The sequence below is a fragment of the Carassius carassius genome, chromosome 41 (genome assembly GCF_963082965.1).
Source record: "Carassius carassius chromosome 41, fCarCar2.1, whole genome shotgun sequence".
Taxonomy (NCBI): domain Eukaryota; kingdom Metazoa; phylum Chordata; class Actinopteri; order Cypriniformes; family Cyprinidae; genus Carassius; species Carassius carassius.
In genome coordinates, this window is record NC_081795.1 from 22,511,039 (window position 1) to 22,525,487 (window position 14,449).

The 14,449-nt window shown below is 40.4% G+C and overlaps 1 protein-coding gene across 4 annotated transcripts in view; it reads left to right on the forward strand.

The window, feature by feature from the left end:
• The first annotated feature begins 10,240 nt into the window (after positions 1-10,240).
• Positions 10,241-14,449, forward strand: part of LOC132122962 (cell adhesion molecule DSCAM-like) — a 141,148-nt gene continuing 136,939 nt past the window's right edge. For 2 of the 4 annotated variants that reach the window (XM_059533491.1, XM_059533493.1), the window contains exon 1: positions 10,275-11,072. In XM_059533491.1, the coding sequence (XP_059389474.1) occupies positions 11,030-11,072 (43 nt within the window). In that variant the 5' untranslated portion in view covers positions 10,275-11,029. Of the gene's footprint in view, positions 11,073-14,449 lie in introns of all 4 variants that reach the window. The other 2 variants (XM_059533494.1, XM_059533492.1) reach the window with 2 other exon arrangements.

The following is a 14,449-nucleotide window of genomic DNA, read 5'->3' on the forward strand; positions in this document are numbered from 1 at the left end:
GAGCCATTTAGATGTTTATAAGCAACTGAAAAAGCTCACATTTTAGGGCATGACAAAACTTCTCCAGGCCCCAAAAATACCCTTTGACCTCAGAGGGTTAATGACTTCCGACACATGTGGCAGGGACTAAGGACCATCTGTGCCTTTGGAAACCAATCCTTTGCAGAGGTGAGAGCAGATCCGTCGCTGGCTGATGAGCTAAACTTTTCCTACGGCCACTTTGAAAACAATCTAAGTAGCGTGAGTCTGCCGATCAGCATGTCAGGAAGCAGCAGTCAGAGCAGCAATAATCATGTAATCACTGTGTCAGAGGACAAGGTTCGGAGGGCTCTAAAGCAAGTGAACGTCAGGAAAGCAGCCGGAACCAGGTGGGATTTCTGGCTGTGTTCTGAGGTCCTGCGCTGATCAGCTCACTGGTTTGTTTACATCCATTTTTAACAAGTCTGTTGCTACCTTGCCTGGTTCCACCTCCTTTAAAAAAAATCTGTCATCATCCCTGTGCCTAAGAACAATGAACTCTCTTGTCTGAATGACTATCGTTCAGTTGCCCTCATATCAATAGTCATGAAGGTCTTTGAGGGACTGGTTAAAAACTAAATTTGCTCTTCTATCCCAGACACTTTGGACCCTCTTCAGTTTGCTTATTGCCCCAGCAGATCCACTGATGATGCCATCTCTCACATCCTGGACTCTTCTCTCATGCACATTGACCGCAATAACGAGAACTATGTAAGGCTGCTATTTATCGACAATAGCTCAGCTTCCAATACTATAGTCCCCATAAAGCTAGCTTCTAAACTCATAGACCTTTGCCTGATTTCTTCACTCTGCAACTGGATTCAAGACTTTCTCACCAGCAGACCTCAAGTTCGCCTCTGACTCCATCACCCTGAACGTAGAAGCCCCACAGGGCTGTGTCCTGAGTCCCCTGCTATACTCTCTCTACAAACATGACTGCGTGTCTTCCCGCAGCTTAACATTATATTATGACTATTATTTGCAGATGATACAGTGGATCTAGGCCTCATTCACAACAATAATGAGACCGCATACTTGGATGAGGTAGAGAAACTAACATCATGGTGCCAGGAAAATTGTCTCTCTCTGAATGTGAGCAAAACTAAAGAGCTGATTATTGACTTCATGATCAGCGGGACCCCTGTGGAGAGGGTAAGTACCTTGGTGTAAACATCTCCGAGGACTTGACTTAGACTATCCACATTTAAACACAGGTTAATAAAGCCAGGCAAAGACTGTACCATCTGTGACTGCTGAGGAAATTCATGGTCTCACCAGCAAACCTGAAAACTTTCTCTTCAGGGGCCATAGAAAATGTATTGACTTAGTGTGTCTCAGTGTGGTATGGGAACCGCTCCAGTCAAGACTGCAAAGCTCTGCAGAGAGTTGTGTGCTTAGCTGATCGCATCTCAGGGTCTGCTCTCCCCTCTCTGCAGGTCATCTACCTCAAACACTGCAAAAGCAACAGTAACAATAGTTTCACTCTTCTGCCATCTGTTAAGCGCTTCAGTAGCCTGATGGCAAAAACCAAGACTAAGGAGGAGTTTCTTCCACCAGGCCATCAGGCTCCTAAACTCAAAACCAGCCTCTTAAAGGGTTAGTTCACCCAAAAAGGAAAATTACTTCATAAATGACTCACCCTCATGTCGTTCCAAACCTGTAAGACCTCGGTTCATCTTCGAAACACCGTTTAAGATATTTTAGATTTAGTCTGAGAGCTTTCTGTCCCTCCATTGAAAGTGTGTGTACGGCATGGGGGCCCAACCCTGCTCCTGGCGATCGACTGCCCTGCAAAGTTTGGCTCCAACCCTAATCAAACACACCTGCCTTTAATTTTTAAGTGAGCCTGAAGACCTTAATTAGTTGCTTCAGGTGTGTTTGATTAGGATTGGAGATAAACTTTGCAGGGCAGTCGATCGTCAGGAGCAGGGTTTGGCACCCCTGGTGTACGGTATACTGTCCATGTCCAGAAAGGTAATAAAAACATCTTCAAAGTAGTCCATGTGACATCAGAGGTTCTGTTAGAATTTTTTGAAGCATCAAAAATACATTATGGTCCAAAAATAACTAAAACGAACAACTTTATTCAGCATGAATTCTTCTCTTCCGGATCTGTTGTGAGCACGTTCACTGCAGTGTAGTGATATCCGGTTTCGCGAAAGAATCACTCGATGTAACTGGATCTTCTTGAACCAGTTCACCAAATCGAACTGAATCGTTTGAAACTCTTCCCATCTCCAATAAGCATTAATCCACAAATGACTTAAGCTGTTAACTTTTTTAATGTGGCTGAATCCCCCTTAGAGTTAATACAAACCAATATCCCGGAGTAATTCATTTACTCAAACAGAACACTGACTGAACTGCTGTGAAGAGAGAACTGAAGATGAACACAGAGCCGAGCCTGATAACGAACAAACGATTGACTCGTTCTCGTTTCTGTCGGACGCGTCCAATTCGAGAACTGAGGAGCTGATGATACTGCGCATGCGTGATTCAACGTGAAGCAGACTGACACACAGCGTGTCTGAACCAAACTGGTTCTTTTGGTGATTGATTCTGAACTGATTCTGTGCTTATGTTATGAGCGCGGGTAAACCGAAGGTCATTACATCGAGCGCAAAAGAACCAGTGAACCATTTTCTTCAACCGGTTTATGAGCATTGCGACAGTACATGGATAAAACTCAGAGCTTTAGGACCTCAGAGCAGCTCTTTGTCTGTTACAGAGGACAGCAGAAGGGGAAGGATGTCTCCAAGCAGAGGATGGCCCACTGGATAGTAGATGCCATCACCTTGGCCTATGAAGAAGGTGTGCCCTGCCCTCTCAGGCTGTATGCTCACTCCACTAGGGGTGTCGCATCATCCTGGGCGCTAACTCGGGGTGCCTCGATAGCAGACATTTGTAGAGCTGTGGGCTAGGCGACTCCTAACACGTTCGCTAGGTTCTATATCCTACGTGCCGAACTGGTTTCCTCTTGTGTTCTCACCTCAAAAGGGTAGTGGCACTGAGCTGCTCGGCTCAGAGTCAGCTTGCGGCAACCTTAACACACAATTCTCCAGAGAGTTCCTGGACTGGGCAAAACCCGTCAAAACCTCCAGCACTCCGGCAGCCAGACGGTAGGAATGGTAGGGATCCCAAATTGTCATTCATCCGTAAGCATGATGAGACGGCTATTTGGTTTGGTTCATGCCCGCACTGTGAGTTTATGTCCATGGCTAAACTGAGGTCGTAGTTCTCATTTATTATGAGTTTATCCCTCATGCTCTACCCAGTCCAGTTCTTCTTGTTGTAAAGATCTCTGCCGCATTGGTAAGGGACCAAGGAAGACCTGGGGATAACGGTCAAGAATGTTTCACCGGGCCAACCCACATAGAAGTCCTGCTCCTCCCTGCATAGTGCTGTCGAGTTCCCAGATGATGCACTGGTTCATCCCATAACTGACTTTACCCTCCGAGCAATAATAGTCCTGATGCGGTCAGGCAGGTGATGTCTACCATGGTAGACCAGGAGAGCCATCTTTGGCTGAACCTGGCTGAGATGGGGACACCAACAAAGTCCGCTTTCTTGACACTCTGATGGAAGATGGAAGCTGCTCTTTTGGGGCCACTAACATCTGGGACTGGGGGCATCCATCACCATGATGCCTGTTCTGCCAATAAAAGAGTATTTTTCCTTCATCTCTGGGTCTCATGTGTTGAGATCTGTCTTTGACCAATTCTCTGCTTCCTTACTGTCAGTCTCGAAACAGTGTACTTAAGAGGTTGTGGTTGCAGGATGCTCTGTTTCTTCATGCTTCCCTTGCTATCTCCACGCAGGATTCAGAGAGCGGCGCAAGGAGATTAAATACTCCAAGTTAATTTCACGTTTCCCTCTTGGGTCCCCTTTGAGATGTTTGAATTAGTTGACCTCAAATTCCTGTCATTTAAGACAGCACTCCTGGGTGCGCTCACATACATCATACAGGGCTGTGGAACTGCAGGCATTTTTGATCAATGAATCGTGCCTTGAGTTCGGGTGGGCTAATTCTCATGTTAATTTGAGGCTTAGGCCAGTTATGTGCCCAAGGTTCCCACCAATTCCTTCCAGGATTCATGTGGTGAACTTGCAAGTGCTGACCTTGGAAGAGGCAGATCAAGCCCTCATGTTGCTGTGTCCTGTTCGTACTTTGTGCATTTACGTGGAACGCACCCAGAGCTTCAGAAGCCCTTAGCCGCTCTTTCATTGCTTTGGAGGATAGCAGAATGGGAAGGCCCACTGGCTAGTGGATGTCATCACCTTGGCTTATGAAGCACATGGTGTGCCCTGGCCCATTGGGGTGAGAGCTTACTCCACTCAGAGTGTCAAATGGTGCCTCCCTAGCAGGCATCTGCAGAGCTTTGGGCTGGGTGACACCTAATATCTTTGAAGGTTCCATAATCTCCAGTTGTCAGACAGTGCTGTAACCAGTCTTACTGTTTACATTCCTGTTTGGATGTGTCTCTTCACCCAAATGGTTATAGAATTCTAGAATTGTGATAGTGTCAGAACAACCATTTTTTTTGGCTTCCCTGGAAAGTCAATATATTTGATAAATCATCTGGCATATAGGCAATTAGGTAGGTAGTGTATTGAGGTTCATTTGTTCTAACACGCTTGCTTGCACTTGCACCTTCAATTTTCACAATACCGTTCTGGTTGTGGCGCTTTGCACCAGGGCCCCTACCTTCAGAGTCGACATACCGTCAAACACGACTGACTGATAGTGAATGTCTCGATTACGTATGTAACTCTTGTTCCCTGAAAGAGGGAACGGAGATTATACACCCCTCATCCCACAACCGTGAACTGCGCTGAATGCCGGGATTCTTCTTGACTCCTCAGCACAAACTTGAATGAGTGGATGCATGCTGCCATCTGTACGAGTAGTGGCTTGGGATACATTTTCACTCACCAATTGTCATTGGCCATTTCTTGTAATGCTGAGAGATGATTGGGGCTCCCAAGTGAGACCCCTAATGTCAATGTAAGGTCCCCATTCCCTCCTTCAGGGAACGAGGGTTACATACTTAACTGATGTTACTTTTGGATGAGCGATAAATGTTCAAATTTATACATGCTTTTTATTTAACTCCCTTAACAGAGTGTCTTAGTGTCAGTTAGACTGTTAGTTTGTGGGGAAGTACAGGGCTGAATTGTGCTTACACATGTCTGATATTGCCACAGTGAGTGTGTTGTGAATTAAGTTAACTGATGTTACATCATCCCAGTTTTTCCCTCAGTAGCATTTGTGTAATATAGCAACAGCTAATATCAGGCCTCTGGTTTAAATTTAAGTGATTTCCATTTTAATTTGTAATTTTTCAAAATTTTCACATATATAATAATGTATAATATTATGATATTTTTAGTGTTAATTGAATAATCTTGGAGATTGAGCTGAGCTGAGATTCTGAGATGAGCAATCTGTAAGGTGAATTCTGGCTCACATGGACATGTATTTGTAAATGGTGCATTAGTGATGATACAGCCAGCGGATAACTTTACATGTTGTTATTTTTGATTCTCCACACCCGCATCATGTCTTTATCAGCTCTATTGTATAAGGTAACAAAAGAGCTCATATGGCGTTGCTCTACTACTCTAGACTACTGTTTTTGGTGTAAATATTTGATTACATTTTTTTTTATATTATTACAATGCTTTACTATATGATCCAGTACAAAATCTGAAATCTGGACATCATTCAATTTAATACAATTTGAATGATTAGGGATCTGGATTTGGTGAATTTTAGGTCAGGAACTGTGTGTTGAGTAAGAAATTAACACATAATATGCTTAATGTTTCTAAAATAATTATAAATGGTGTCCTAAAGTTTGGAAAGAGTGGGTTCATCTAATCCTGCCAAATACACCGCATATGTATTGTTTACATCCTTAAACAGTATCATTAACATGAAAATGCATTACACTGAAAGTAAGTGAAATAGCTGATCAATATCATACCTACTAACTAACATGGCCAAGTTTCCAAATTTTAAAAATTAATATTCAGTGCAATTTTTTAGTAACACAAGCAGTGGTGTGGAGAGTAAGGATAGTTGATTTAGCTTTTGATGCAGCCTAATTAAGTTTTTACTGTTTTCTGGTCAAATTAATCTCCTATTTGTGGCTGCACATCCATACAACAACATGGATGGACTATGGCCAGTGCTTTCATGTGGTGCAGTTCTCAAGGCAAAGCAAATTTGGGGCAGGTAATGATCCCATGCCATGTGCTTGGTGCAGACATAAGCATGGATGGCAGTCTTCAGTGACCGAATCACCCTCTCAGTTGCATTTGTTTGGGGTAAGTTTGTGTTCTGACCCCAGAGTCGTGAGTACATGATTGAAGAGTTCACTAAAAAATGGAGCCCCTCTATTCGAGATTAGGGAAGTGGGCGTGCCATGCCAGGCAAAGACCTCACTAAGTTATTTGCTTGCGGCAACTTGGACTGTTGCTTCCAAGTTGCCAAGTGGCTAACCTCCAACCACTTCAAAAAGTAGACCACGAAAACCAAGATGTACGCATTCCCGCAGGGTGTGCTCGGCAAGGGACCCATGAAGTCCACACCCGTATACTCCCAAGGTCTTTGTGGGCATATAGGGACCATAAGCCCAGCGGGCTTCCTTTGGCTTGGTTTCGTGAACTGACAGACAGTACAGGAGGGTACATATTTTTTGCGTCCGAAGACAACTTTGGCCAATAAAATCGCATCTTGAGCCTCGCAATTGTTTTAGACATTCCCAAGTGTCCAGCCAGTGGGTGATCATGGTAATATTCCATCAGACTCCTTTTAATGGCAGTAGGTGCATACAGTTTAAAGGGTTAGTTCACCGAAAAATAAAAAGATTATGTCATTAATAACTCACCCTCACGTCGTTCCAAACCCGTAAGACCTCCATTCATCTTCAGAACACAGTTTAAGATATTTTAGATTTAGTCCGAGAGCTCTCAGTCCCTCCATTGAAACTGTGTGTACGGTATACTGTCCATGTCCAGAAAGGTAAGAGAAACATCTTCAAAGTAGTCCATTTGACATCAGAGGGTCAGTTAGAATTTTCTGAAGCATCGAAAATACATTTTGGTCCAAAAATAGCAAAAACTACGACTTTATTCAGCATTGTCTTCTCTTCCGTGTCTGTTGTGACAGATTTCAAAACACAACAGTGTAGTGATATCCGGTTCGCAAACGAATCATTCGATGTAACCGCATCTTCTTGAACCAGTTCACCAAATCGAACTGAATCGTTTAAAGCGGTTCACGTCTCCAATAAGCATTAATCTGCAAATGACTTAAGCTGTTAACTTTTTTAGTGTGGCTGACACTCCCTCTGAGTTAAACAAACCAATGTTTGTGTATTGCCCTCCTTGTGCAAGGTGTCAATGGTCGTCTTTTGGACAACTGTCAAGTCAGCAGTCTTCCCCATGAATGTGTAGCCTACAGAACTAGACTGAGAGACCATTTAAAGGCTTTGCAGGTGTTTTTAGTTAATTAGCTGATTAGAGTGTGACACAAGGTGTCTTCAATATTGAACCTTTTCACAATATTAAAATTTTCTGGGATACTGGATTTGGGATTTTCCTTAGTTGTCAGTTATAAACATCAAAATTAAAGGAAATAAACATTTAAAATATATCAGTCTGTGTGAAATGAATGAATATAATATACAAGTTTTACTTTTTGAATGGAATTAGTGAAATAAATGAACTTTTTGATGATATTCTAATTATATGACCAGCACCTGTATACTGAATCTAGTCACAGTTATCACAGTTTGATGATAAATACTATATGTACACACTACAAAAGGGTACAGGCTGCCATTTACAAACTTAATCTCATGCAATCAATGTCTTGCATTTGAAACAGTTCATATAAGGAATAAGTGACCATACAATGTGATCTCACTTAATAGGAGATAGAAGTGTGATAGAAGTAAGGGGCATTATCACAGGAAAGACATTAAGGTTAAGACACAGATGATGAGTGGCAGATGTGTGAGAGGGGAAGCAAACTGTAAAAAATAAATAAATAAAATAAACAAACATTATACAAATGCAAATGTACTTTTAGAAATTGTTTTTGAAAAATATGGTGTTATTGTTTTGGCAAGTTTAAATTAAAACATCTAGGAAAACGTGTGTGATATTCCTTTAAAATAATGTTTTGGTAGATTTTTTTAAGTATATTTTACTGTGTAGACATTTGTAGAGGTGGGTTGTAGACAGAGTTTCTTTGTGTTTTTAATAAATTATTATTATTAACTATTATATTATTATTATTATTATTATTAGCTATTAGGCCTACTTGAAGTATAGCACACTCTATTGTGCAATAGTACTATATTTCTGTTAAAATTTTGTTATACCAAAATTTTATTTTGACAGGTTGTCGTAAAGACATTGCAGTTTCTATCTGTTTATACGTGTGTGTGGTAGTAGTAGTAGTAGTAGAGCACATATTGAGCACTCATTTAATATAACATGTATAACATGACGTGTATAACAACACCTTTAAGACAGTAGTTCATATCGAGATTTGATTAAATGTACAGCCTACTTTTTATTTATTCCTTCAAAAATGGCAGAATTCCGTGACATTCTGCTTTATACAGCAAGTTCCATTTGTGACTGAATGCCGCGATTCAATCCCTGTCGCTTCGCAAACACAGACGGGGTGAATTTATGAATGAATGTGAAAGTTCTGACACAAAACAAAGTTGTTACGTATCCTCACGCTTTTTAAAAGTGGGCAACGTATCACGTATAAGACTACACAACTAGGCTAGCACTGTGCTTTCATTATAGCTTCATTTCTTGATAGATCCATTTTTAACTCTTTCCTCCTGTGTCTCCTCGCGACTCCTGGTTCGCTCGCTTCGCGCACACTTTTTTTTAGTTTTCCAAACAAGTCTTTTGTCGCTCTGGCGTACTCTTATGCTGCAGCATTCACTGCAGTCGGCATTGGAGATTCGCGCTCGTAAATTTTCAAATTGGCCATAACTTTTAATTCGTTGCTGCCAACTAGGGTGGCAGCACGGGTGGCAAGGCTTTCTTTTAGGGTGGCATTTGCCACCCTATGCCACCCCGGTAGATCCGCCCCTGCATGGACTACTTTGAAGATGTTTTTATTACCTTTCTGGACATGGACAGTGTGTATACCATACACACAGTTTCAATGGAGGGACTGAGAGCTCTAGGACTAAATCTAAAATATCTTAAACTGTGTTCCGAAGATAAATTGAGGTCTTACGGGTTTGAAACGACATGAGGGTGAGTCATTAATGACATAATTTTCCTTTTTCGGTGAACTAACCCTTTAACACTTGTTTTTGTCCAACTGTTAAGAAGTAGGTTATTGTTCAAATGTAGTGTAACTGAAATATTGTAAATATCAGAAAATATCTTTATTTCATAAAAATAAAGTATAGATGGTATCACATTGGTCTCAAAGTCCTTCGGTATTTTTAAATTCTGAGTATGATTTCACAAAAATAGGTTCCAAGCTATCATGGCATGCTCCCAAAATTGCCACTTGGGTGCTGTAAAATGCCAATTGGTATTCTATTTAGAATTTATTATTATGAACATCAGTTTTGTTTGACATCACCATAACGCTGTCCCCCCACTTTTAAATTGGCTGCTATGCCCCTGTGTACGGGTACTGATTCAAAGGGCAAAAATTTCTGAAATTCACTTTGCCCCTGCACTTTTTATAAAATTATGCTGTGACATTTCCACAATTAGAATGATTGATCTTTCAGACATGGTATGTAATAAATGAATGATGTCATGATTTGTCTACATGGTTTGAAATGAGGTAAGTTTCTTTTACAGTCATTATGAGCATTCTTACACTTATATGAACCATGTCAAACACAACAGTTCAACTGCTTTGACAGAACTTTGTAGGCTATACCTTGAATAAAAAGGTAAGTTCTAAATATTTTCCATAAGAGAAAGGCTGCACATGTTGAACCTATATATATATATATATATATATATAATATATACGATAAAAGTTTATTCTGTGGATTTGGAATGCTCAACAAACGTAAAACGCAACGACTAATACACAATAAAAGTAAAAATTGAGAATCTGAAAATGCTTGGAGAAGGTCTTTGCCACCTTGTTGGTATTGATTCGCGAGACAGCGCGCGGGACTTATTTATTTATTTGTCTTTCATACTAAGAGCGCACCTGAAATAGGTGTGTCCCCCTCATCCTTCAGCCTTCAGAGGAGTGTCTCGGCTCCTTTAAGGCAGTGAGAAGTGAGCCGGGCTGTGGAGGCAGGGGAGAGAGAGAGGGTTATTCTCTAATGCTATGAGGCAGAGAGGGTTAGCAGCACACGAACCAATGCGATTAAAGCGCCACGCAGGAGGAAGATGCGCCTGCTTGCAGCCTGCTGGACGGCGAGAGGTGCTCAAGAAGATGGTCTGACTCTGGGAGCTCACCTTTGTTCCTGCCGTTTCAGCTTCTCCGGACTTTCTTTCCATTCCCATTTCTGATTAAACATCTATGATTTATTCTCCCCTGTTTAGTTCCTTTTCTTCCCTTTTTTCAAAAATATTTAGTTCCCCTTCGTTTAAATGACACACTTGAACGGCACCGTCGCATTTGCTTTGAAAGTTTTCTTTCTGCTCCCCATCGCCACCTGCTCTGTTGAAAGACGCTCCTGAATCAGCATCGCACCTGCATCCAGCATCACCCCTGAAGCACAGCAGCATCCGGAGAGCATTCGAGCTTTAACCAAGACAATCACACTAGAACATCCGCACATGTTTCATGCGCAACGACCGGGCGCAAAAGCGCACACATAATACGCACCGTGGAGATCTGCTCAAGTAACTGGCACAGGAAATCTGGACTGAATTTTGTTTTAACCTTACCGTTGGCATTCTGAGTGGGAGATCAGGAAAAAGAAGTGGACAAAGTGTGCGGAGTGAAAAGAGGAAAATCTAGCTTGGGGATTGAACGCAGCGGGGCATGTGGATATTGGCATTTCTCTTTCTCCAGAGCATCCTGAATGGTTAGTCTTGATTTTTTTTCTTCTTCTATAATTTCAAACTTTAATTTACTCTCATTAGGACATTCTGTAAAGGGTGTACTGTAGGACAAAGTATTTCAAAATTTTGAATGGCTTCACGGGTGGTCACCTAGGCTGAGAGACTATCATTCCTCTAATCATTTGTAAAACCACTTTATTAGTCACATTATGGCCTTGATGATGCCAGCACTATATAAGCGCCGCGTACTGCAAAAGCTCCATATAATGATTCCTGTGCACACACAGGAGCCTCCGGCAGGTATTGCACAGGTTTCTTGTCGGTTGTTTTACGCATGGGGAGATGTTAATGAATGTGACCTCTTGTTTACCACACTGAGTGTTGTAGAAGCTACTCATCCATTCGCTTTTCGTTTTCAACGTTGCAGTCTATTTTAAAAATATATTCTTCTTCTTTTTATCCACAATGACTGACGTATTTAATATTCGTTATGTGTGCTGCGCCCTCCCCCTTCAGTATAACTCTTTTAAATCAACTTAATGTAATTTAATTATGGACGGCAATAATTTGTTTAACTGATAAAGGCTTTATTTAAAAGGGGGGGGGGGGGGGGGGTAAATAAACTGAGGCATTGTATTTAATTGGTTTATTGTATAAGCACAGTCATTTGACGGCAGATAATTAACACTGGATATTTAAACATTTAAGATGGGCACCTCAAATGAAATTATTACATCCAGTTACTTTTGTAACATTCTGTTGTGCACTTGAGCCTGACAGTGGTTGGAGGGGAGTGAAAAAAAAAATTATTTCCTTTTTATATAATTTAATCATTTTCAAATGATAAAACAGGTCATAAAACACAAATCATAAAGCTGTATTTGAAAAAATTACTTAGTCTTTAAAAACAGATTATGTGTTTGTTTGAAATAGCTTGCTGACCATACTTTCTAAATTGCATATCTAATGTGAGACATTTTTTTCCCTAATATGAAGTAGCCTATATTAAATCAGTGGTGTACAAATTCTTCAGAAATATATATATATATATATATATATGATCCATAAGATAAATGCAGGGCAGTCGCTGAAAAATACTACACAACGCCTTAATAGCTGTGTGTATGTGTGTGTGTACATAAGGACTGCGCCTGCGTGGATGCATGTGTGTGCAGCAAGAAATTTTAAAGCCATCTTTATATTTCATGAATCCAATTGTGCCTTAAGCATGATTTTCCTATCTTTCCTACCTGATTTTAATACTGCACCTTCACACAAGTGTAAAAAGGTGTGATTCGGCTAAACTGGAGAGATGGTCAATAGGTGCAAACATGGAAGGGTGTGTACGTAAGGAGGGAGCCATGGAGGGAAAAACAGAATGAAGCGAGACGGGAAAAGAGACTTATCTCTTCAAAAAATTCCAGACAGACAGACATTGTCGAGGGAAGGTTACTGCATGATGCAAAGAAAGGAACAGAGACCCGTGCTTGGAAGATTAAAATGGTTTGAGGATTTGAAGTAAAATGGCTATTGGCAAATGCTGGCACGAGTCCTCAATGTGAAGCTTTGAATGGCAGTCATTTTGAAGCGGTGAGGATGTTACGAAAGCTCAACCTCAGAAAACAACATAAATAATCCTCCTCTTCAGAGAAGGGAGATAAATACACCCCTACTCTTGTTGTTTGAGCTTGAAACACAAAGCTCTCTGAGGCATTTCTCACTTCGGGCCAATATGAAATAAAAAATATTGAGATGCATTTTGTAATAACTTTGAATTGATATTGCGCCACCCTACCACAGCTGAAACTCATAAAAAAACAGTAAGAACTCATCAGTCACCATTACCCAACAGAGCAGACAGTGAAATGAGACGCTTGTTAGCTTTCCTGTTCTTGCTGGATGTGCTTTAGCTATTTTATTTATTTATCTTTTTTGTTTGTTTGTTTGTTTTTTTTGCTGTTCATGTATTCTTATAAAATCAGCACATATGTGATTAGTGTACAGCTGGCAGTCTTTTAAAACATAATTCTTTATTTTAAATTTGCAGTTGACATCTTAATATGCTATATTAGTCATTGTGGAAAAGTTATACATAAAACTAAGTAAGTTTTTTTTTTCTGTCCTTTTGTATGATCTAAGAATAAACAAACTTCCCATTATAAGTGGCTACTTTCTCATCTCAGAAAGCAGTTGTATTCTAGAAAATTTGAGCCTGGAAGGTTTATCACATGCTGCTTGGCCTGTCACTATGGAAACGTCTATTATTAGAGCCATAGTCGCGTATCAAATAAGGCCGTTGTGTGCATGAATGACCCCTGACGTACAATAAAAGGGCATTGAAGATGTATCTTATTGGTTTGAATGCAGGTTGTTTAGTATTCATCTATTGCTATTTTATTAAGGAACAGTGTTTTTGTATCAACAATCACATTATAAAAAGGATAATATATATATATATATATATATTTCTGACATTTTAAGATGGTATTTCTTTTAGTCGTATGTGCAGTATTGTCTAACACCGATTGATTTTTTTTTTCTGTAAGTAAAAAGAGACCCTAGAACTGTTGCTTGTGCATGATAGCCATGTTGCGCAAAGAAATGGAGATGCTATATTGCTGTAATATATTGAATTTCTATAGACATCTAATAACAGAATATCAGTAAGAAAATGAATGCCTGATTTACAGCAAAACAGAAAATAGTAAATACAAAAAGCTGCTTGGGATGAGCAATGTAAGTGCCACAGATCTGTTACTTGAAAATTATAATCCGTCACTTGTTGTCTACGAAAACACATACAGTCACACGCAGGCACAACGGATTATAATCTCAGCCGTGTTAATCCTGTATTAAAACATGCTGCTGTTGTTATTGGGATTGTACGTCTGGGCAGTAACTGTTATACTAACAGAATTATACAAATTAATCAGAGTGATATGAGTCAGAATAATGACTTTATTTTATGTTTAACTGGGATTTCTTCAAGAGTCTAAGGAGAAATGCACAGATGATTTGAGTAAATTTGGCTGTGTGGAACTGTGTGTTTGGTGGGAGTTAATCTATTGGGGGCAATTAAGGCAGTTTGCTGATTAGAGGCCCATCTGTTCAAGTTTGTTAGACAGTCCTGTAAGACTTGTGCCCTGCAATCCTCTTTTACCTATTTAAAGATTCTGAGTTGGTGTCCTTAACAACCCCACCCCCCACCCCAATGTACGCAGCATAACATGTTTTTTTGTGCTCTTTTTGTTCGGTTATTTACTAATGCAGTTCATGCAATAGATGCTTCTGCTTTTGTGGTTAAACAGGATATTTTCATCAAGACGAGACTTTGAATGAGTCAAACCACCCACTGACTTTAATGTTAGCTACTGATTTCACCGTTTGTCTTTGGATAATA